The 21,006-nt window shown below is 37.4% G+C and overlaps 1 protein-coding gene across 31 annotated transcripts in view; it reads right to left on the minus strand.

Annotated features, from left to right (window-relative positions):
• Positions 1 to 356: 356 nt before the first annotated feature.
• LOC124642823 (twitchin) overlaps positions 357 to 21,006 on the minus strand; it is a 130,986-nt gene continuing 110,336 nt past the window's right edge. For all 31 annotated transcript variants that reach the window (XM_047181524.1, XM_047181525.1, XM_047181518.1 and 28 more), the window contains 19 exons: positions 20,658 to 20,816; positions 17,571 to 17,778; positions 15,370 to 15,556; positions 14,648 to 14,802; positions 13,920 to 14,072; positions 12,393 to 12,522; positions 11,604 to 11,703; positions 11,113 to 11,278; positions 10,309 to 10,433; positions 8,995 to 9,190; positions 7,823 to 7,992; positions 7,250 to 7,368; positions 5,965 to 6,115; positions 5,246 to 5,412; positions 4,629 to 4,767; positions 3,972 to 4,089; positions 3,042 to 3,178; positions 2,091 to 2,260; positions 357 to 1,146 (listed from right to left, as the gene is read on the minus strand). In XM_047181524.1, the coding sequence (XP_047037480.1) occupies positions 940 to 1,146; positions 2,091 to 2,260; positions 3,042 to 3,178; positions 3,972 to 4,089; positions 4,629 to 4,767; positions 5,246 to 5,412; positions 5,965 to 6,115; positions 7,250 to 7,368; positions 7,823 to 7,992; positions 8,995 to 9,190; positions 10,309 to 10,433; positions 11,113 to 11,278; positions 11,604 to 11,703; positions 12,393 to 12,522; positions 13,920 to 14,072; positions 14,648 to 14,802; positions 15,370 to 15,556; positions 17,571 to 17,778; positions 20,658 to 20,816 (2,957 nt within the window). In that variant the 3' untranslated portion in view covers positions 357 to 939. The remainder of the gene's footprint in view (positions 1,147 to 2,090; positions 2,261 to 3,041; positions 3,179 to 3,971; positions 4,090 to 4,628; positions 4,768 to 5,245; positions 5,413 to 5,964; positions 6,116 to 7,249; positions 7,369 to 7,822; positions 7,993 to 8,994; positions 9,191 to 10,308; positions 10,434 to 11,112; positions 11,279 to 11,603; positions 11,704 to 12,392; positions 12,523 to 13,919; positions 14,073 to 14,647; positions 14,803 to 15,369; positions 15,557 to 17,570; positions 17,779 to 20,657; positions 20,817 to 21,006) is intronic.

The raw sequence follows: 21,006 nt of genomic DNA on the forward strand, positions 1-21,006 counted from the left end.
CGTGCGGCGCTTAGGTCGCGCGCGAGCAAGCGCGGGCCAAGCAGAAGCGCCGCACGAACAACAATGCACGCGCGCAGCTCGCGGACAGCTCGCGATCGGCTCGCGTGCTGCGCATTCGCGGCGCATTCGCCAGATGTGGACGCACCCTTACCCAGTTGCACCTTTTAATTATAATAGTAACCAAAACAAAAAGGCATTTACTTGTCGCCTGTTGGTCAAATCGGCAAATTGGTGCAGCTTTCCGTAAGTTTACTGATTTCTGATTTCAGTTACCTTTCTTTGACTTGAAAAAAAAAAAGGAAGATGTAGGTACACGGTTGTGGCCATTTCGAAGTCCATAAATAAAAGAACAAAAATTATTTTTAAGTATACATATTTATTCATAAATTACGCGGTCACATGATATAAATTAAATTATGTACAATTAAATAATACAGTTAAATTTATATAAAAATAATTATAGAGATTTTGATGAGCGAGGGAGGCAGGTCACGCCGAGGTGGCGGCGGCATGGCCCACGACCCTGGCTTACAATCTATGCCAACATTTATTAAACTCAAGCTTTTTTTAAATAAGCTGCATATCTGTTAGATCAGGACGATAAATAAACAAAAAAATAACAACGGATAATAGTTGACAAATAAATAAATAACATTTAAAAGTTAACAGTGACTAGAGAGCGTACGAGGATTCGATCGTCCAGGCGTCTTCTCATAGGCATTCGACAGGGTGTAACACTTAACATAACTGTTTAATTAATAAATAATTTATTATAATTATAAAAAAAACTGCTTTACACACTTAGACTCCGAATTGTATAAAAAATCGTTACTCATACTCAATATATCGTTTCATCCAGTTTGAGAGTGTTTGATATTGCGTGGGTGTTCCACAGGGGTTTGTTTTGGGTCCGCTGTGGTTTCCCGGTCAGTCCTTAGTTTAGTGGTCGATGACGTTAAGATAGAAGGCTGCGAGGGCGTCGCCCTTGGAGCCGACGGCGCGGGCCTGGTACTGGCCGGCGTCGTCGGGGCTGCCCTTGACGATCTCCAGTCGGTACCTCGAGGTACCCTCCATCATGAACTTATATCTGGCGGAGGTTTCGTCGATGGGTTTGCCGTCCTTCAGCCACTGAAGCTGGAGTGGTGGCTGTGGAATACAATTGATATTATTAGGATAAGTAAATATTACACAAATCCTCTTCGTCAAGATATAATTATGACATTTAAGAGGATAGAGATTATTTTTGGGGTGGATAATGCATTGTATAGAAGAAGCCAAAAAGATTTGGATAAACACTTAGCACTTAAATGTAATGTATTTAAAACTGATGTTGAAGTAAATACAAAGAAAGACGCAGACATCAATCTCTATTAATTTGTAATCAGCAGTGATTGTGAATTCGTAGAAATGTACGAAATATGCATAATGTTTATTAAGGGTAATGATGATTATAAATTAAGAGTGGACACTCAATCTGATGTCATTAGTTCTGAGAATGATGCTGCTCATTTGTTCACAGTTACAATGTAAGCACGTTTTGACCTACTGTAGCTTATTAACACATTCTATACGATTGCTTACACAGTTGTAAAGGTTTTTGTAATACTAGGAAACGGAATCCTAGTTAGGTAAAACCCTTACAATTCTTAAAAAAAAAAATACGATAAAGATGACAATTTTTTCGAAATAATTACATTTTTATGGAAGATAGTGCGTATGATATAATTTGCTGTGAGTCTTTTTAAATCTACATCTATATTCTATAATAATGTAAAAAAAAAACAAGTAAAGTTTGAATTGTTCATAAAATTCATTGCTGAAGCCAAGAGTAATCTTTTGAATCCACATGACCGATTTTGAAAACTATTTGACTAATAGAGACTTATTTTTTTACAGTGCCAATGAATATAACTGATTCAATACCTACGGAAAATTCCTTTGGGCCATGGGAAACACCTACCACCTTATTATAAAACGTGGTTTTAAGAAGTACCCACTACTAATTTTGTTCGTGACAGTGGTTTAAAGGTGGTACAATATTTAAATTAGCGATTAATGAACCCAGATGAAGAAGAAGTTAAGAAGTATACCTTATCCAGCTCAGCATGGAAGACAGCAGGTTCACCGTTGACCACGGTGGCAGAGGCAGGGTAGGCGGTGTACTGAGGCACGGTGGCTGCCTCGCCCGGCACTTGCACCACGAGGCTGCACGACGAGAACGACTCGCCGGCGTCGTTGAACGCCTCGCATGTGTATACGCCTTTATATGGAAATAAATGAGGTTTGTACATACAATAATATTTGAGAAAATATAAGTATAAACAAGTGAGTCTCTTAGATAGGCACAGGTATTTGGCCTATTTTATTTTCGAATTATTTAATTCGGGCATTTATTAACGGTCGTAGAATTTATCAATTGATTATGTATTATCATCTTTGTTACAGTATATGGGAATAAGTATACAAACAAAGGAAACGTACTTTTCTCTCAAAGAAACCAGAATAAAAACACCTCTAAACGTTAAAAGCATGTAATATACTACAAACAGCGCCATCTACAGTTTATATGCTAAACTAAGTAGAAGTACAACGCCCTCTATCAATAAGTCTTTGTATCATTTAGGGCACTGCTAAGCTTGTGAGTGAAGGTAACTAATAGTTCTCGTTAATTCCGTTCAGTCTTTTGCAGTACTTACTATCTGATACAGATGGCGCTGACTTAAATTGAAAAATGATCAAGAATTCTCAAGATATTCCAGAATGGAATACACATACACAAATAATTTTGAAAGAATAATAGGTATTTTGATAAAATTATGTTACTTATTTGTTTCTGCTAATCTAATCCTCCGTAATATTATAGTAACTGCGAAAGTAACATCTGTCCTGCTTCAAAACTGAAATTAAATTTTGTTCACAGATACTTCAGAGCCTGAAAATGCACGTAGGACAGTTCATACCGGGTCATGGAAGTACTTAGTTCTTTTAGAAACTACAGGTAACAGTAAGATTTTTTTTTTATTTTAAAAGTTTTTACTTACCAGCGTCCTCAGGGAATATTTCAGCGATGTGCAGTTTGTGAATGTTGGCCTCGCTGGAGTACTGGAAGTCCTTCGAGGGCTTGATCTCCTTGTTGTTGTGCAGCCAGATCACATCGAAGCGTTCCGCGTTTGTGATTCTAGCAAAGTTAGAGGGTATTTATTTTTCATTTGTTTCTCTTTAAGTATTACCTAACTATTCACACAATATAAATTACTTACGCAAGTTTTACAGAAGCAACTTATGTATAGTCGGGGCAACAAACTTTTATTTGTTTAAATATTAAACAATAACCATATTCTAGTTGGAGGAATACAGAGGTTCTCAACTTTAACCTCTTAAAATCAAAATCATTAAAAGAAAAAACAATGTCATCACAGTATTGGGAAGGCGAAAGTTTGTGCTTATGTTTGTAACTTCTCGCGCAAAATACTTGTCTAATTTTGATGAAACTTGGCAGAAACACACACCAAAAAACCATATGGATGCGGAAAGCAGTTCCTCCAGAATCGCAATTTTGATGACAAGTTATGTTAAGGACTTATTTTTTTTATGGGGCCCCTCAAAGAACAATGTCAGACGTCCATAGTAACTTAGGCTCAATAAAAATATTTCATGTACAGTGAAAATTCTTACAGTTTTTTGTGTAGTTTAATGTCAGAAGCTTTTCTATGTTTTCCACTTTTGCATTGAACTTCTCAAAACCAAATTATTCAAACGAAAAACCTGAACTCGATAAACAAAATAATTACTTATTAACATGATATTTTTTTTTGGAAAAGTTCTAGATAACAATTAAATATTTTATAAGTTAGTATTTTATATGTAAATTGTTGTAGTAAAGATTTTTGTGTCCGTGAGAATTCAGTTTTAAAAGTTGATTGGGTGGGCCGAAACCTGACATTGTTCTTTATTAATAATATGTACGTTACCTGCAGGACAGCGTGACAGCGTCTCCGTCGGTGACGGTCTGCGACTGTGCATGGTCCACTATTCTAGGCGGCTTGTCGCCCAACTTCACGGCGGCCGCGCTAACGGCGCTTTCCATTGCTGGAAAAATAAATTGGTATTAGTTTTACAATAGAGTATCTTATAGCTGTGTATTTTCAATTCAATTCAATATTTTATTGCTCTCCATAAGTTTCAAGAAGGTGTTACATGTTATTTTGGTACATTTTTAACCCCATTTTATGTTCATAACACAGCTAACTTCTAGGCTTTGGGCTGCTTTGTAAAAGTTTCTGAAACTCTAAAAGTGATTTTGGCCCGACCGAGATATTGAAGCAATTCTGTAGTTTTGTACATCATTTTTTAAGCGGTCATGATTCCTATTTGATGTTTTCAAAGATTTTAATGTCAAAGATTCAGGACAATTTCTACAGGACAGCGCTGTTTTTTGTGAATAATCGAACGCTATAGAAGATTATAATTCGGAAGAAAGCAACATGAAAGAAGATATTGGATATTAAGAAGATATAAGTATAGGATTTACATGGGAGATAATAGGATTATATAGACGATTTACAAGATTATATAGGAGATATATAGGATTATATCGAATAAAAGTTTGTTTTAATAATAATACATACGTTTAACAGTAACTTTGCACTTGGTTTCCACCTCGCCCTGGCTGTTGATGGCCTTCAGCGAGTAGACGCCCTCGTCTTCAGGGAACACCTCGTTGATGGCCAGCGATGCTACTCCGTTCTTGTACTTGAGGTCTACAACCTGGATCATAATAATATAGGTCAGTAATTTGTCTGAATATATTTAGATAGGAATGTTTTTCCGACTTGAGGGAGTTCTCCTTGAAGTGTCGACCGACGTAGTCAGAAAGTTGCATTTTTTTTCTTAAAAGGTTTTTTTTTTTTAAAGTTATAGAACATAAACTAAAGCTTGTAGAGACTATCGTATGATAAGAAAGGCAGCATTATAAGGATAAAAAGCTTTAGAAAGAACTTTGGTAGTAAGTAATTTTTCATTTGGTAGTATTTTTTTTTTTAATATTAGATATGTTTAGTTTTCGTATAGGTATGTAAGGTAACTAATTTTGTCGTATTAGGCTAAGTACCTGTAAGGATAAAATTAGCTGTGTTTTTGATATAAATAAATAAATAAGAAATAAAGTGCTAAAGCAACCACATTTCAAGTCTGATTTTTTCAGAGGAATTTGAACCATACAACTACACAATAAGGTGCACAATACCTCAGAGGAGTGCAGCGGCTTGCCGTCCTTGTACCACTGCACGCGCGGGTCGGGGTCGCCGCGCACGGCCGCCGACAGCAGCAGCGGGGCGCCGTCCTTGGCGGCCAGTGCGTCGGGCAGCGAGCGGGCGAATGATGGTCCGCACATTGTTGAGTCTGATGCTGGTACTGAAGGAAAAGAAGAAATGGTAAAGAAAAGTTTTGTCAAACTTCGAAGTAAGCAGCCCTGACAAAAGTTAATTTCGAAATCAGCAGGTACGCAACGTAGTCTTGAGCCTGAGACAGGAGATCGGCTACTTTTATCCGAATACACAAAGTAGTTCTCTCAGGCCGCGAGTGGACAGCGGGGAACAGCAAATAGTTACGCTTATTGCATAATTGGATAAGTAAGGATCCCATAAGTGTATAAGAAAGAAGGCTTTTACATAATTACACTACAAACACAAAAAAATCTTGATACCTACAGTTATAAATCAAAAATTTATTTAGATTACAACGATCGAAAATATCGGTAAAAGTTCCATCGGACTATGAGAGTGAAGTAACTGTTAGTGCATCCTTGTCTGCGCTAGTGCTTGTGCTCTATATTATGTCCTACGCAGTTTACTGATCTCCTTACATGAGAACATCCGTGTTCAAAATTGACCTCGGACGCCATAAATTATCCAAAATATCTACCCCATACAACAAATAAGAACATACAAAATCCAATAAACTTACATATAAGCTCTTTAGTAGCACTTCTGGACCTCGACGAGGTATCAGAGTCCAGTCTCGCAAGTCCGCCATATTTCTTCTTACTGGCGTCCACAGAACTCTGAGGGGAATACTTTGGTCTGGGCGCGGATTTGGCGGGCGGGTCGATTGTCACCTAGAGAGAGGACAATTGGATTAATTATGGGATATTTTAGCGTTTCTTGGGGTTTTTTTTATATGGTGGTGTGTTGAGAGAATTTGTGGTGTGGTGTGATTGCATGCTATGTTATGTAAGTTTTGCGTTTGATGTTTTGGCTTTGTTGATAAGATTTTTTTCTTTCTTATATTTTATTCAGTGTTACTCGTCTTGTAAATTAGATTAATCGATCAATATGTAGTAGGGAACAATCTTATGTCACACTTCTCATAAAATAGGTTTTGTAAATCTTTATGTTTGAAACCAAAATCATTGCGATGTCGATGTTTTAAAAATGGAGCAAATGTGAATATGTCATGTGTTTGTGTATTGCTGAAAAACAAAACTAAAAAAACATCAAAAAACCGTTGAAACAGTGAATTCAGTGTTTTGTCGACAATTATGCGAAAATTTCACAAATCATGCTTGTATTTTTCATGAAGACAATTCAATATTCTAATCTTATGCAGATGCATTTTAGATAAATTCTTTGACATTTGTGATGAAATATTATCGAAATAATCAATGAATATTCTCGTTCATTCAGTGAAACATATGGTTTTGATACTTGAAATGTTTTATGGTCTTTTTGCAATTTTTGTTTACCTCCTCTACTTCTTGTTCACTTTTTACATTTTGTGGCCTTCGACGCTAAAAATAGTAATATAGAATGTATTAGTAGAAGCTTTTGAGATTATGTGATAGATGATGTAGCATTGAGTGAGTGCTATATTGTAAATATTATCAGTAAAAGCTGAAAATTATCTATATTTACAAATTATAAGCGTTATTGTTAACCATTCTGTTGGTTTTTAATGCCAGGTTAATACTGTATCAAAAATACATCTTTAAATACATCCTCCACATAAACTTGCTTTGGCGCATTCTTTGAAAATTACAGATTTATATTCTATCGGAACGAAAATGTCTGAGTAATTGCCAATTTTTTCTACGGCAATACCTCGACCAAATTTCTTCACCGGGACAAAAACAATCTCAGACATTGTATAGCCTTATTTACCCTTGACATTACTTTGATTGAATTCTGACTATATTACACAGCACCTATACGATATCATACAATGGTTATACAATATAATATAGTAATCTTACCTTAGTCTTAGTAATAATCGGTGGTGGCGCCGGTTTGAGAGGCTTCTCAATATAGCGGCGGTCTCCCGAGTGCAGGAAGTTGTGGATCATCTGCGCTTGCTCAGGTGACGTTACCTCGCCTGGTGGTAGAACATTGTCTTAGATATTGATCACTTGATCATGTGGTCATATTATGATGAGTAATTAATTTAAAACGGATAAACCGATTTGATTACACATGTCTAAAAACCATGCATCGCTAAAATTTCATAATTTCATGCTGCTAAAACAGCGGTCCCAGCTGCGCGTTTATAAGATTTTACAAAAATACTCGTAAAAAATATCAGTAGCAAATTCTGAACACATTACTATTTGTTCTTCCGCTGTCATATTATTAATTTACCTAAGTTTACTCTATTTTTTTCTGAACTAAGTTTTGCATTGATTTAAGCTCTTAATTGACTTATAACAGGCCTCCGAACGAACTTCCTACAGATAGGAGGTGCATAATATATTTTCATATCACCCTGTAAGTATAAAAATAAGGTAATAAAAGTATATTTTATACCACTTTATATATAAATTTGTACATACCTTCAACAATAACAACGCACGAAGTCTCATCGGTGCCGTGCACATTGGTTGCGATACAAGTGTACTTCCCACTGTCTTCCGGCCGACAATCTATGATCTCCATGGTGACCACTCCATCTGAGTGAGTCATCGCGTAGTCGTACTTTGATAACTCGCGTTTGTCTTTGTACCTGATGAGGAAAATGGTGGTTTAGATGTGGATAAATCAGAAACACACTGATACACAGCTGCATAAGGTTAGACTGGACGCTGACCTCAACATAGTTGGGAAAAAGGCTCGAAAGAGGATGATGATGTGGGACGTGGCTAAGTTATAGTTGCACACTGTAGGTCTTAAAAGCTAAGCAAACTTTTGTATGGGAGATTTTATTGTAATAACAAGTTGTTTCGGAAGGCCCATTTGGTTGTGGGTCCCGTAATTTGGCATTCCTTTACGATAGTCAGAAATCGAAAAGTTTGACAGCCAGTTTTATCAATGGTTGCCCGAATTGAGAAGTTCAGACAAAACTGGCTTTCTGAACTCCTCAATTCGGGCAATGTGAAACACTGGTACTCAGCTGCATTCAGTTAAGACTGGACAAGTCTCGATAAGATTTGAGCATTGAAACCTTACAATTTCTTGACTTTGTTGGTGCCAAAATTGACCTTGTCAGAAACTGTTGACACAAAATCTAGGTAGGTACTACGCATATCAGTGACCATTAGACAGTTGTTCCGTGTCTCGCTCGACTGCTGCAGGAGGTGTACGACACTCACCACTTGACAGTCGGCGTGGGCTTGCCGCTGAGGCAGCACAGCAGCTTGCAGGTGTCCCGCGCCTGCATGACGCGAGGCCGCAGCTGCAGGTGTACGACACTCACCACTTGACAGTCGGCGTGGGCTTGCCGCTGAGGCAGCACAGCAGCTTGCAGGTGTCCCGCGCCTGCATGACGCGAGGCCGCAGCTGCAGGTGTACGACACTCACCACTTGACAGTCGGCGTGGGCTTGCCGCTGAGGCAGCACAGCAGCTTGCAGGTGTCCCGCGCCTGCATGACGCGAGGCCGCAGCTGCAGGTGTACGACACTCACCACTTGACAGTCGGCGTGGGCTTGCCGCTGAGGCAGCACAGCAGCTTGCAGGTGTCCCGCGCCTGCATGACGCGAGGCCGCAGCTGCAGGTGTACGACACTCACCACTTGACAGTCGGCGTGGGCTTGCCGCTGAGGCAGCACAGCAGCTTGCAGGTGTCCCGCGCCTGCATGACGCGAGGCCGCAGCTGGAAGGTGAAGGCGGGCGCCGTCTCGCTCGACTCCTGCCAGAATGTGTATGGAAGGGCTTCGCGTCTGCGCGGGGCTTCGGGCAGATGCTGGCGTTGGACCTTCGGTACCGCTGGAAGAGGGAGAAGAAGTTCAAATCTGATTCGAGCAGTATACGAGAGATAAGACTAGAGGAACCTTGTGAAGTTTGCAAAATCAAATTGCCGGAAACTCTGTCAAAGAAGCTGCCACTGAACGCATAAGATCTGATGAACTACTAAAAATGTTCAAAATATTACGAAGTCACTAAACTCCAAAGTTTTCACTAATAGCGCTTTTTCTCTCTTCTTATTTCAAAATTAAATAAAACAAAGTTCACGATCAAACTTACACGTCAACAAAAATCACTTTACAAAAAAAAGCCCTCGAAAAATCAAAGCACCGTATTGCAACTAAATCGGGGCAGCCGACCCAATATTTTGAATCAATCGTTACTCCCCAGTAGTCAGGAAGCCAATGGTTAATTTAGTCGTAGCCGACTGACTAAAGGTGTTGCACTATATTTAGCTCAGAATGTACTCTGACACTATTGTCTGACAAACAATTAAATTGTAATTGCGTCGGTATGACGGTTTAATTGGCCGCGAATGTAAAATGTTTGTGAAGGATGGTAGGACGAAAATACTCGCTGATATTGGAACAGGTATTTTGTTGTACCTGGATGTTATTTTGTAATTGTTTGTCGATTTATTTTGGTATCTTGGCCTATTTATTTGCCATTTTAGAATTTGCTAGATTGACCAAGGCAGTTTTGCAAATAGAGACATATTGTCAAAGCACACACACTCTCAATTAACCTGATAAACCCCCTTATTAATAAATGTGAAGTTAATCCAAGTTTAAACCGATTATTCCTGTCTTAAATTATTTCCTGGTGAAACTTTTATCCTAATTTATTAATAAGAGGGTAAAAGAAAACAGTTACCTTTTATTTTTTTATGTCTTTTTAGTGACCTTTAGACTGTGTTAAGTCTAAAATGTAAATAGTCGTGTTTTGCATTTAGACATACCGAGACACAGAAAATATACTTGTCCCAGCTGTTACATTAAAAGGCTAGGCATTTAGTTAATGGATGCAGGTCGCTTCCAACCGGTATCTAAGGGGAAATCTAAGGGGGAGGCCTATGTTCAGCAGTGGACGTCCTATGGCTGATATGATGATGCTGATGATGATTTAGTTAAAATACTCACGTTGTACATTCAGGAAGACGACCTCTTCCCTGAAGCCGTAATGGTTCTCAGCCCTGATGATGTACTCGCCGCGGTCTTCTAACTTCGCGCGGTTTATTATGAAGTAGTAGTCGTCGCCCGCGTACCTATAGAATAGACAAGTTATTAGATTTCTTGACGTTTTTATTAACTTCCTAAGAAAAAAGTCGTCAATATAGATTTTTTGTGAAGCAATTTTTTGACGATAGATTTGCATGGGAATCTATATGTTAAGTCCCTTCGAATCGTAGCCAAAACATCTGGTATCTGATAAAAATTGTGCCTGTTTATTTTTAACACTCAGCCCCTGAAAGATAAGTACATGTTTTGCTAGATATTTTGTATTTTTTTGAGAAACAGTGTTATAAAATATACCTGCAATGTTAAAAAAAAAAAAAACAATAGAAACACAATAGAAGATAAAGTCACAGACTTTCGTTTAGTGAAGAACCAAAGCACCGTTTAATGACGAACCAAGACACGGTTTGATGACGATTTACCTCTTCATGAACTTGACAGACTGTCGCAGCTCGTGGTTGTTCCTGGACCAGGTGACTGTGGGCGTGGCGCAGGCGATGATGCGGCAGTACAGCTTCACCGACTGCCCTACGTAGCAGAACGCCGATTGTGGTTTGATGACGAACCCAAGGCTACTTGATGACGAACCCAAGGCTACTTGATGACGAACCCAAGGCTACTTGATGACGAATCCAAGGCTACTTGATGACGAACCCGTTGCTGTTTAGTGACGAACTGAACCATTTTAGTGACGAACTGAACATTTACCTCTTCATGAACTTGACGGACTGTCGCAGCTCGTGGTTGTTCCTGGACCAGGTGACTGTGGGCGTGGCGCAGGCGATGATGCGGCAGTACAGCTTCACCGACTGTCCTTCGTAGCAGAACGCCGATTGTGGTTTGATGACGAACCGAGGTGCTGCTTGGCGACGGTCTAAATGATGGAAGTAATTTACGAAATATAGTTTTGTTTCAAATATAGAAAAAATCAGATCACTTGCGGAATACTTGGGGACAAGACTTCTTAAAAAAAATATTCCTATCTTTATTTTATATACATTATATTATAAGAATAGATTGAAGGACTGATATGTTATTTTATGGGGTGTGATCACCTGTTTTTTTTTATAAATATTTAGCATCTCCCTGAATACAGGCACGGTATTAGGTGATCTGAGACCCCATTACTCGTTAATATTCGTACGTGAATAACTAAAATCATGTATACCAGAATGTACACAGATAAATGTATATCTTACCGAACTGTCCATCGTAGATCTTCCACTTCTCGATGAGAAGTTTTCGCAGAGAGCTGTACTCGCTCAGCCTGCCGATCGGCAGTTTGAATGATGACCAGTTCTGTGACAAGAAATATAAGTTTTATTTTTGTAGAGGTATCATAGTTATGTACAGTATAGTATATCAACAAGGTGGTCAGATCAGGTTCGCTCCGCTCTAGACACCCAACTACACAGCGCTCTGCATGATGCGAAGAACAGACATAGATGGCGGGACACCGTCAGAGAGAATTGAGGAATACGTAGCAAGGAGGAGGGGGGATCATAGTATATAAGTAATTGTAGGGGTATCGGTAAATAGATATGTTTTGATGCAGATAACCTTGGGGAATGTGATTTAAAAGTTGCTATATAATAAAATAAATATTTTCACATTTGGATTGCTTTTGACGTTAAAATATTTTTTTACAAAAATTGCCACAATTAGTTCAGCTATTTTTTTAAATAAGGTTCCAGGTTTTTAATACAGTCTTCTACGGAATAACAAAACACAAATTAAACAAATAGAAGGATAAGAAGGATTCCAAATCTTCGCTCAATATAGGTTTCTGCTAACCGAGAGAATATTGATGTCGTCAGAGTGTAAGATGACTTTTTTCACACATAATGTGTAGACGGATATACACGTGTGTTTGTCTGCGTGCAAATAGGTCGCCTCCTACAGGTATCTGTGGAGATCTAAGGGGGAGGCCTATGTCCAGCAGTGGACGTCCTATGGCTGAGATGATGCTGATGATGATGATGACATACCTCGTACTGGTTGCGCAGGCGGTCGCGCAGCGCCTCGTAGCGGCGCGCGTCGATGTGCGCGGTGCGCGCGGCCGCCGCGTCGCCCGCCAGCCACTTGTGCATCAGGCACTCGTGAGCCGTCATACGCTTCCTGTGTAAACATATTGCTGTATCAGTATAAGTTTCCTACTGTCTTGGTGGCTTAGTAGGTAAAGGACCAACCTCTCAAGTATGAGGGCGCGGGTTCGATCCCAGGTCAGGGAAGTACCAATGCAAGTTTGTATGTACTTTCTAAGTATATCTTAGACACCATTGGCTGTGTTTCGGATGGCACGTTAAACTGTAGGTCCCGGCTGTCATTGAACATCCTTGGCAGTCGTTACGGGTAGTCAAAGCCAGTAAGTCTGGCACCAGTCTAACCAAGGGGTATCGGGTTTCTCGGGTAACTGGGTTGAGGAGGTTAGATAAGCAGTCGCTTCTTGTAAAGCACAGGTACTCAGCTGAATCCGGTTAGACTGGAAGCCGACCCCAACATGATTGGGACAAAAGGCTCGGAGGATGAGTATAGGTTTCGACAAAGAACTGAACGGAAGAATTGGACGGATCCACCAGTATACGGTGGGGATCGGAATAACAGATGTAGCTGTCTTAGAACTCAGTCACGTTGAGTCGTAAGCGCGGAGGCGGGCGCGGTTACAAAATGTCAAACATACGGCATCATATAGAAGTGTGTTTTTGTGGGAAATCGTCAAATGACCCCTTTCTTTCCCACTGCAGGTGCAGCGAGATGGGAGTATCAGACTCTTACTGACTAAAACCCAACCATGTTCCTTCTTAAGCCCCCTTATGTGCTAGGGCCGCGGTAACTCTTTCGAACAATCCCAAGGCCCATATACAAGTGTTCACGTAGGAATCGCGCGTGCGTTACTCTTACACACAACACTAATAAAACAGATTTTGGCGGAACTTGGCAGAAATATAACTCATATAATTAATATGATCAAAGTAACATATGAGCTTCTATTTGAACCCATCTTCGTTCTTTGTGGCGCCTTTTGGGTACCAAGACTGCAGTAACTCTTTCTAACAATCCCGCAGCCCTGGATGAATTAGTTCCCTAGAGACACCAGGGCAGTCAAGACACCTTTATATACCATGGCCGCGGTAACTCTTTCGAACAATCCCGCAGCCCCGGCAGGCTTTGGCCCTGTTGGGACCACTGGAGTTTGCTGACATTCTTTGAACAGCACGTTGAACAACCCACGCCGTCGATACGAGATTGTTTTCTCCTAATGCCCATTTTCACCAACAAATACCTAAATTTAGGGATCCCCTAAGAGCATTTAGGGCACACTTAATACGAATTTCGTTTTCACCAAAGTTTAAGTGTCCCTTATAACCTTTATTTATCGGGGAAGCCCTTATTCTAAGTGACACTTAGTAATGGAAACGTTAAGAGATTGTTGGTGAAAACGGGCATAAGAGACTAAAAGACAATCGTCTCCTAATCTTACATAAATAACTTAGGTTAACAAAATCTCTACTTACTCCTTGTTCTTAACGAGCAGCCTCCTGATGAAGTCCTTGGCATCATCAGAGACGTGCTGGAAGGCTTCCTCGTCGAATTCCCAGTCGCAAGCCTTCACGTTTTTCAAGGTTTCAATGTCGTTGTTACCCGCGAACGGTGATAGGCCGGAGAGGCTGTTGGGAGAAAATATTATTTTAGATTTGCATAAAAAATATATATTTTTATTAAATAACAAAAAAAATGGCTACACTTCAACGCAATGAAATCATCAATTTGTAAATGGAAACTGACTATAATGCTATCGTAATTAAGGTCTGTTATTTCAGCTTTGACAAGTTTTTGATACAAGTTATGTTATTATTTCCACCCGTTGCGTTTTCACTCAATTTATTGCAGTAGATAAATTATGGAAAATAGAGCTTTGCCTACAACCAAATAAAAGCTTGTTTGCCTTAGACGTTGATATTATATAATTTGAACGTGTCATTAATAAATAATGCCATTATTGTAATTAATATATAAATGAGCCCCACGACACAGGGCATCATAGTGTGGGGTTCAGTGTCATTTATATAAATGGATGTACTTGTTTAGAAAAATTAAGATGTTTTATTTTTCTTTCTTTATAATAACTTCTTATTGCTTTATTAGTTCATCTCGAATGGAGGCCAAGAACAGGGGCCTATCGCCTAAAATTGCAAATATCGATATGTTAAAAAATATCTATTACTTAAATATAAATACTTACAGCACATAAGACAGCACTCCCACGGCCCACATGTCAGTGTAGAAGCCGACAGGTTCGCGTTCGACTATCTCAGGCGCCGCGAACTCGGCCGTGCCGGTCGAGATCTTGACCACTTCGTTCGGGTCTAGTTTAGTTGCTAGGCCGAAGTCGATGATCTGTTGGGGAAGATAGATGTGTAAGTTTTGAAGTAAAGAATTAACAGGTACATCATGTTTTTAGAGTGCAAAAGTTTGCAATATTAGGGCGAATAACCAAAGGTACATCGATTAATTTTGTGATTTCTGGGTAAATAGTGACCTTACTGCGCCCCTTAGGGTCCATAATTGGTGCTACAAATTTATTTTGACAAGGGTTAGACTAAGGCTGTTATATGAATTACAATATATGAAAATACTTTTCGGTGAGCATATTAGACCCTTCGATAACATCTTTTAGCTAGAAGTGAGACTGTGTGTCGAATGCGACTTTAAAAACGCATTTTTTTTTCTGTGTTATATACATGAATTTGTCAATCAATCCTTCAGATTTGAAGCTGAAAGTTTCATTAAGTAAAATTAATTTCAGAAATTCTGTTGAGAAACTAAACTATCCCCGAGTAACATAGGCTACATTATGCCCGGGTACATGAAGTAGTTCCTACGGGACACGGATGAAACCGCAGGAAATATCTAGAGGGGAATAAAAACATCTAGGATAGAATATATTTCTAGAATATTCCTTACCTTAACATCAGTACCAGTCCTAGTCTGGCACATAACGTTCTCCGGCTTCAGGTCGAGATGTATAATGTTCTGTTCGTGCATATGTCTGACTCCTTCGCAGATCTGTCGCATGTAGTGAGCGGCTTCGGCTTCTGACATGTTGTAGCCGGGTTCTGTGATGCGCTCGAATAACTCGCCGCCGGATAGGCTAGGAGAAAAAGGTATCGATTAATAATCGATTATTGTAATTCGATTTAAAGTTTGAAGAATAGTTAAGTCTTCTCATAATTTAGGTTAGGTTATGTTTTTTAGAAACCAAATATTGAAAACTAAATCCCACCAAAAACATTAAATGTAAAAAAAAGCCAATCCTCTACGCAATCCCTCCACCGTAAAAAGTTTTGAGATCGCATAGAAGCCAAGTCCTGTTCAACTTTATTTGTAATAATAAATCAATATTTTGTGACTATATCAATAGTTTCGTTCACTTTACAATAATATTGACTTGGCCATGAGCACAATAAACTACAAATATAATACAGCATATCTTGGAGAGGTGAAAGTCAAACATGAAGTTTAATATCACAGAATTAAATACTTTTAGTTTATTCAATTGTTACTAAATGACTGACAGTCAGTATCATCCAACATCAATGAACTGCACATGTACTATGGCGCATGTTTAGTCCATGGTGATCTCAAATTCCAATCAGTCCAATCGTAAAATCATGTCCATATAGAATTTATCAATTCAATGGTATTTACACATTATTTCAAGGAGCGGCTTTTAACTTGTGCTCATGGCCAAGACAATATTATTGTAATGTGAACAAAACTATTGATATAGTCACAAAATATTGATTTATTATTACAAATAAAGTTGAACAGGACTTGGCTTCTATGCGATCTCAAAACTTTTTACGGTGGAGGGATTGCGTAGAGGATTGGCTTTTTTTTACATTTAATGTTTTTGGTGGGATCTAATTTATTTTTTGTAGGTCTCTTTCTTCTCTAAGTATTTAACAAATTAAATTAACTTACATGCAACTAACTAAATATGTACACCGAAAGTAGCACGTAAACAACATTTTTTTAAAATAAACTAAAAAATTTCGAAATTGTCGAATTTTTGAATCGAATATCTTTTAGAATAAAAGAGATTTATTTCAGAGGTAGATGACGCTATCACATGATTTTTTTTTTAAGTACTACTTATACTATGCTATGTAACGAAACCATAGCGCGATTTAGACCAGGACAACGCCATCTATCGAGCGAGCATGCAGTATTTATCGCACTGCATTAATATGAAAGATTTTATCATTATTCATTTCATTTTAACCTAGCTTTTTTATTCATATGTATGTATATTTAATACATAATAACAATATACCACACTACGTAACAATAAAACAAATACATTTTGTACATAAATAAATAACAAAGTTATCAATGCAGTCAAAATTCATACACAATGTTCTTGAAAAACCGCAAATATAAATTTGTTTCCGATTTTTTGATTAAGTTTTAAGGTTTTTATAATTTTCCCTTTATATGTAGCTGATAACCTGTGTTGGTGCCAAATTTGAAGGTTCTCAGTTTGCTAGAAGTACCTTAGACTTTTGATGATCGGTCAGTGAGTCAGTGACAAAATCGTGTAACTTCGATCGCTCATAACTCGTAAACTATTTATTCAAATGTCTTGTAATTTTGAGACTGAGCTTGTTCTAATAGTTACTCTTGGTCATCGAAAACCTAAACTCCTAGCTTTGTTCACATGGAAGATACAGGGGGCTGAAATAGCCGCGAAACGCTTCGAGAAAAGATGGTACGGCCGTGCCCGCTTTGCTCGAGTCTTGGCTGGGGCACTGCCGTGCCCTCAGATTTAGAAAAGAGGTGTTGCTAAAGAGAAATAAAGAGATATAAAAATACTGTCCGACCGATTTTTGGTGCAGTTGACAGTTTAAAGTCAGTACAAACAATCGTTGCTTTAAATCTGACAGCTGTCAATTGTACATAAAACGCGAAGGGACTATAGATTTGCTGTTTTTGCAAACTTTTACAACAAATATCAACTGAATGCAATAACTTTTCATAGGTACCTAAGTATATCGAAAACAATTAAGCACTTAACTTCAATCCAATGATCTTTTCAGAAGTCATTATCAATATGTAAAACTGACCTATTTAGTATAAAAAAACCGTGACAAAAAAATACTCACAACTCGAAAATAAGGACCATCTCATCATCATCTTCAAAGGCATCATGCAAATTAATCAATTTCCTATGATGCAGTTGATTCATGATATCAATCTCCTTCTTGATCAGCTCCTTCTCCATGGCCCCTGCGACGGGTATGAACTTGGCTGCGAAGTAGTTGCCTGTGGCCCTCTCGCGGCAACGGTGGACAACTCCGAAAGCGCCTGTACCTACAACATTGGGGGATACCTCATGCCTCTGTTGGTTTGTTGGTTGGACAACTTCGTAAAGTAGCAAAAATTACTAAAAGTACCTTTTTGTGTAGTTTAGATATTTTATCTCATGAAAGTGGATGAGCCGTGCACTTCTGTCTTTGTATGAGTATGTGTAACTTCAAAGTGCTCAGCATTTCGTTATTTCAAACATCTTTTAGAGAAACGCCACATTGCTTTGGACTTGAATTGCTTTTTACGAAATTGTCTCACATATTATGGTCAGCATACTGCTCAGTAGTATAAAAAGTGTTTTTAAAAGCTTGCTCATTTTTAAGAGATAAGAAAATATGAGTGTTCTTGCCAGCTTTTAAAAACCGAATACTTAAAATTACTAATTTGAGTTCTAATTTAAAATTTAGGACTTTACGTGCGGCTGATTATTTCACTTCAAGTTTATTTCGAAAACTTGTAAGAACAGTTAATTAGGTAAGAAAATAATCAGACATACGTAAAAGTGTGTGATTTCTAAATAAATAATCTACCAATCTGTGCCAATATTATACGCCAATTTCTACTTGGTGTAATAACGCTTAAAAAATATTTTGTACTGTGTAATTTTTGTAAAATAAATAAATATTAAATTAAAATATCTTATAAAGCGAAAACCGTGCATCCGATCTACGAAAGATAATAAAAGAAAAAAAAGATAATAAACTGTATAAAAAATAAAACTTAAAAAATAAATATTGTAAAAAATTAGGGTTACTGGAAATATTACGGGTGTACTATGCCAAATCGAATAACAAATAATCGAATATCAATTGATCGACCACTATAAATCGAAATTCTAAATACTCGAACATTCATAATATCGAATGGTTATTAAATCGAACATTCAATACATCGCGCAGTCTATACATCGAGTGTTCAAAATATCGAATGTTCGTTTGATCGAGCGTTAAATGCAAAACATATTCATCCTATCGAAAAATCCTTATTTTTTATGAATACAAGAAAAACTCAAAATTTACTAATAAATCACATTTTAATCTTTAATTCTTTTCTTTTAAAGGTACATTTTAAAATTTTGTGTGAATTGAAAAGGCAAACGCGGAATTGGGAAGACCTACTTTACAAAAAAGAGGCAAAAGGGATGATAATGCGATAGAAAAAATGTTAAATAATAATAAAAACTACATTAAAATATGATTTATTCATAAATTTTGAGTTTTTCTTGTATTCATAAAAAATATAGATTTTTCGATAGGATGAATATACGATGCATTTAACGCTCGATCAAACGAACATTCGATATTTTGAACACTCGATGTATAGGCTGCGCGATGTATTGAATGTTCGATTTAATAACCATTCGATATTATGAATGTTCGAGAATTTAGAATTTCGATTTATAGTGGTCGATCAATTGATATTCGATTAGTTGTTATTCGATTTGGCATAGTACACCCAAATATTACGGCCTAGAAGACGAAATGAAATAATTTCAATTTTTTTTTCATTTTTCCAATCACCCTACAAAATTTTCATGCGATTTTTTCCTAAGGAAAAATGTCAATAAATTCTATTTTTTATAATAAAATAAGTAATGCGTGAGAGATAGAGAGATGCAGATAAAGAGATGCACTACATCGATCCATTCTCACACAGACCTCGGGCCCGCGATCTGCGAGACGGAGCGCTCACGAAGTCACCTGTGAATCATCACCACTTTGTCAAAGTCGAAGTCATATTTTTTTATTTCAAAAATAGGTTATGAAAGAACTGTCGAAACGTTCAAATAGTTGCAACCAAAGAGTTGGTCTCATGGAAAAGAACCGGCGAAAACTCCATGGATACTGTTTTCAAAGATTGTATTTTAGATAATCACCACTTTGCTTTGGGGATTAAGATATTATTATTACCATTATAACTTCCAGAAAACTTGCAAGGTTTTTAAGGTCTTGGAGAGGGCTTACAAGGTTCATTAAATTTTAAGGGGTATTTTTTACTAAAATCCATGTTTCAAAAGGGAAAAACTAAAGGAATAATTTTGTAAGAGACTCACCGCCAGTAACTTAACGCTAATAAAGAACTTTACTCTGGTGATTTAGGTTTGAATCACCACTTTACCCTGGTTATTAAGGTTAAGTTTTCAGAAAATAAGTTGTATTTCTACGGCACGGTTAGTTATTCTATGTTAATGTTTTAATACTATTCAAATTCGGTGTGACGTCACAAACAACTTCGTAAATGTTTTAGTTTTTTTATAGTTTATTTTTACTATCATGCGCAATTTTTTTTTAATCATTTATATTTTTGAATTTCAACTTTGAACTTATTTAAATAGGTAGAAACTAAAAAAAATAAAAACTTAAAGAAATGTTAGTTGGTCGTTTTTATTTTATTTTTTAATTATAGTTTTGAAAATAAAATATCTTTCTAGATCTGATGCAAAGGAAATTAATATGTAATCGTGTGTGTGTAAGTGTAATAGTCGGAAATATTAAAATAGTGTAATCTCTTAACTAATTCAGTAACCAATACATGAAGAAGTTCGCTTTATTGGGCAAACGCATGCAAAATCATTTTCCTAACAATCAGGTTACAATAAAATTTTTGAATGTATTTCTAAGGCTACTTAAAATCTACTTAAACGTAATCATAAATGGCACATTCCCATGACATTTGAAAGCCATATTTATCACCACTATCATTCAAACTACCATTTCTTTACCCATGCAAAAAAAAACTACCAAATTCTACCATAACTACTAATTCTACCAAATTCTACTGTAACTACTAATTCTACCAAATTCTACCATAACTACTAATTCTACCAATTTCTACCATAACAACAAAATTCTACCGATACCTAACCAGCTTGTTCAACTTACCAATCTCCTCAAGAATATCATACTTGTCGTATACAGAGCAAGTATTGATATCGACTGGTTGCGGCACGTATTTGCTGTAGATATCGAACACGTAGCTGTCGTAGTCTTTCACTGGACCGTGGTCTGCGTTCGTGCGGATACGTTTGCCGGTTTCGTCAACTGTAATAGAGGTGGTTTTTTGTAAGTTTTGTTTGATAATTATTTTGGAATATGATGATGAAAAAAATTGAGTATTTTGGTCTAATTCCTAAGCAAAATGTGTAAACAAAGACCTATACCTTGAAAGATTGATGATTTACTTATGATAAGAAAATTCAATTGTACCAGAATTTATAGAGTTAAAGTAGAG

The sequence above is a fragment of the Helicoverpa zea genome, chromosome 25 (assembly GCF_022581195.2).
Source record: "Helicoverpa zea isolate HzStark_Cry1AcR chromosome 25, ilHelZeax1.1, whole genome shotgun sequence".
In the NCBI taxonomy this organism is placed as follows: Eukaryota; Metazoa; Arthropoda; class Insecta; order Lepidoptera; family Noctuidae; genus Helicoverpa; species Helicoverpa zea.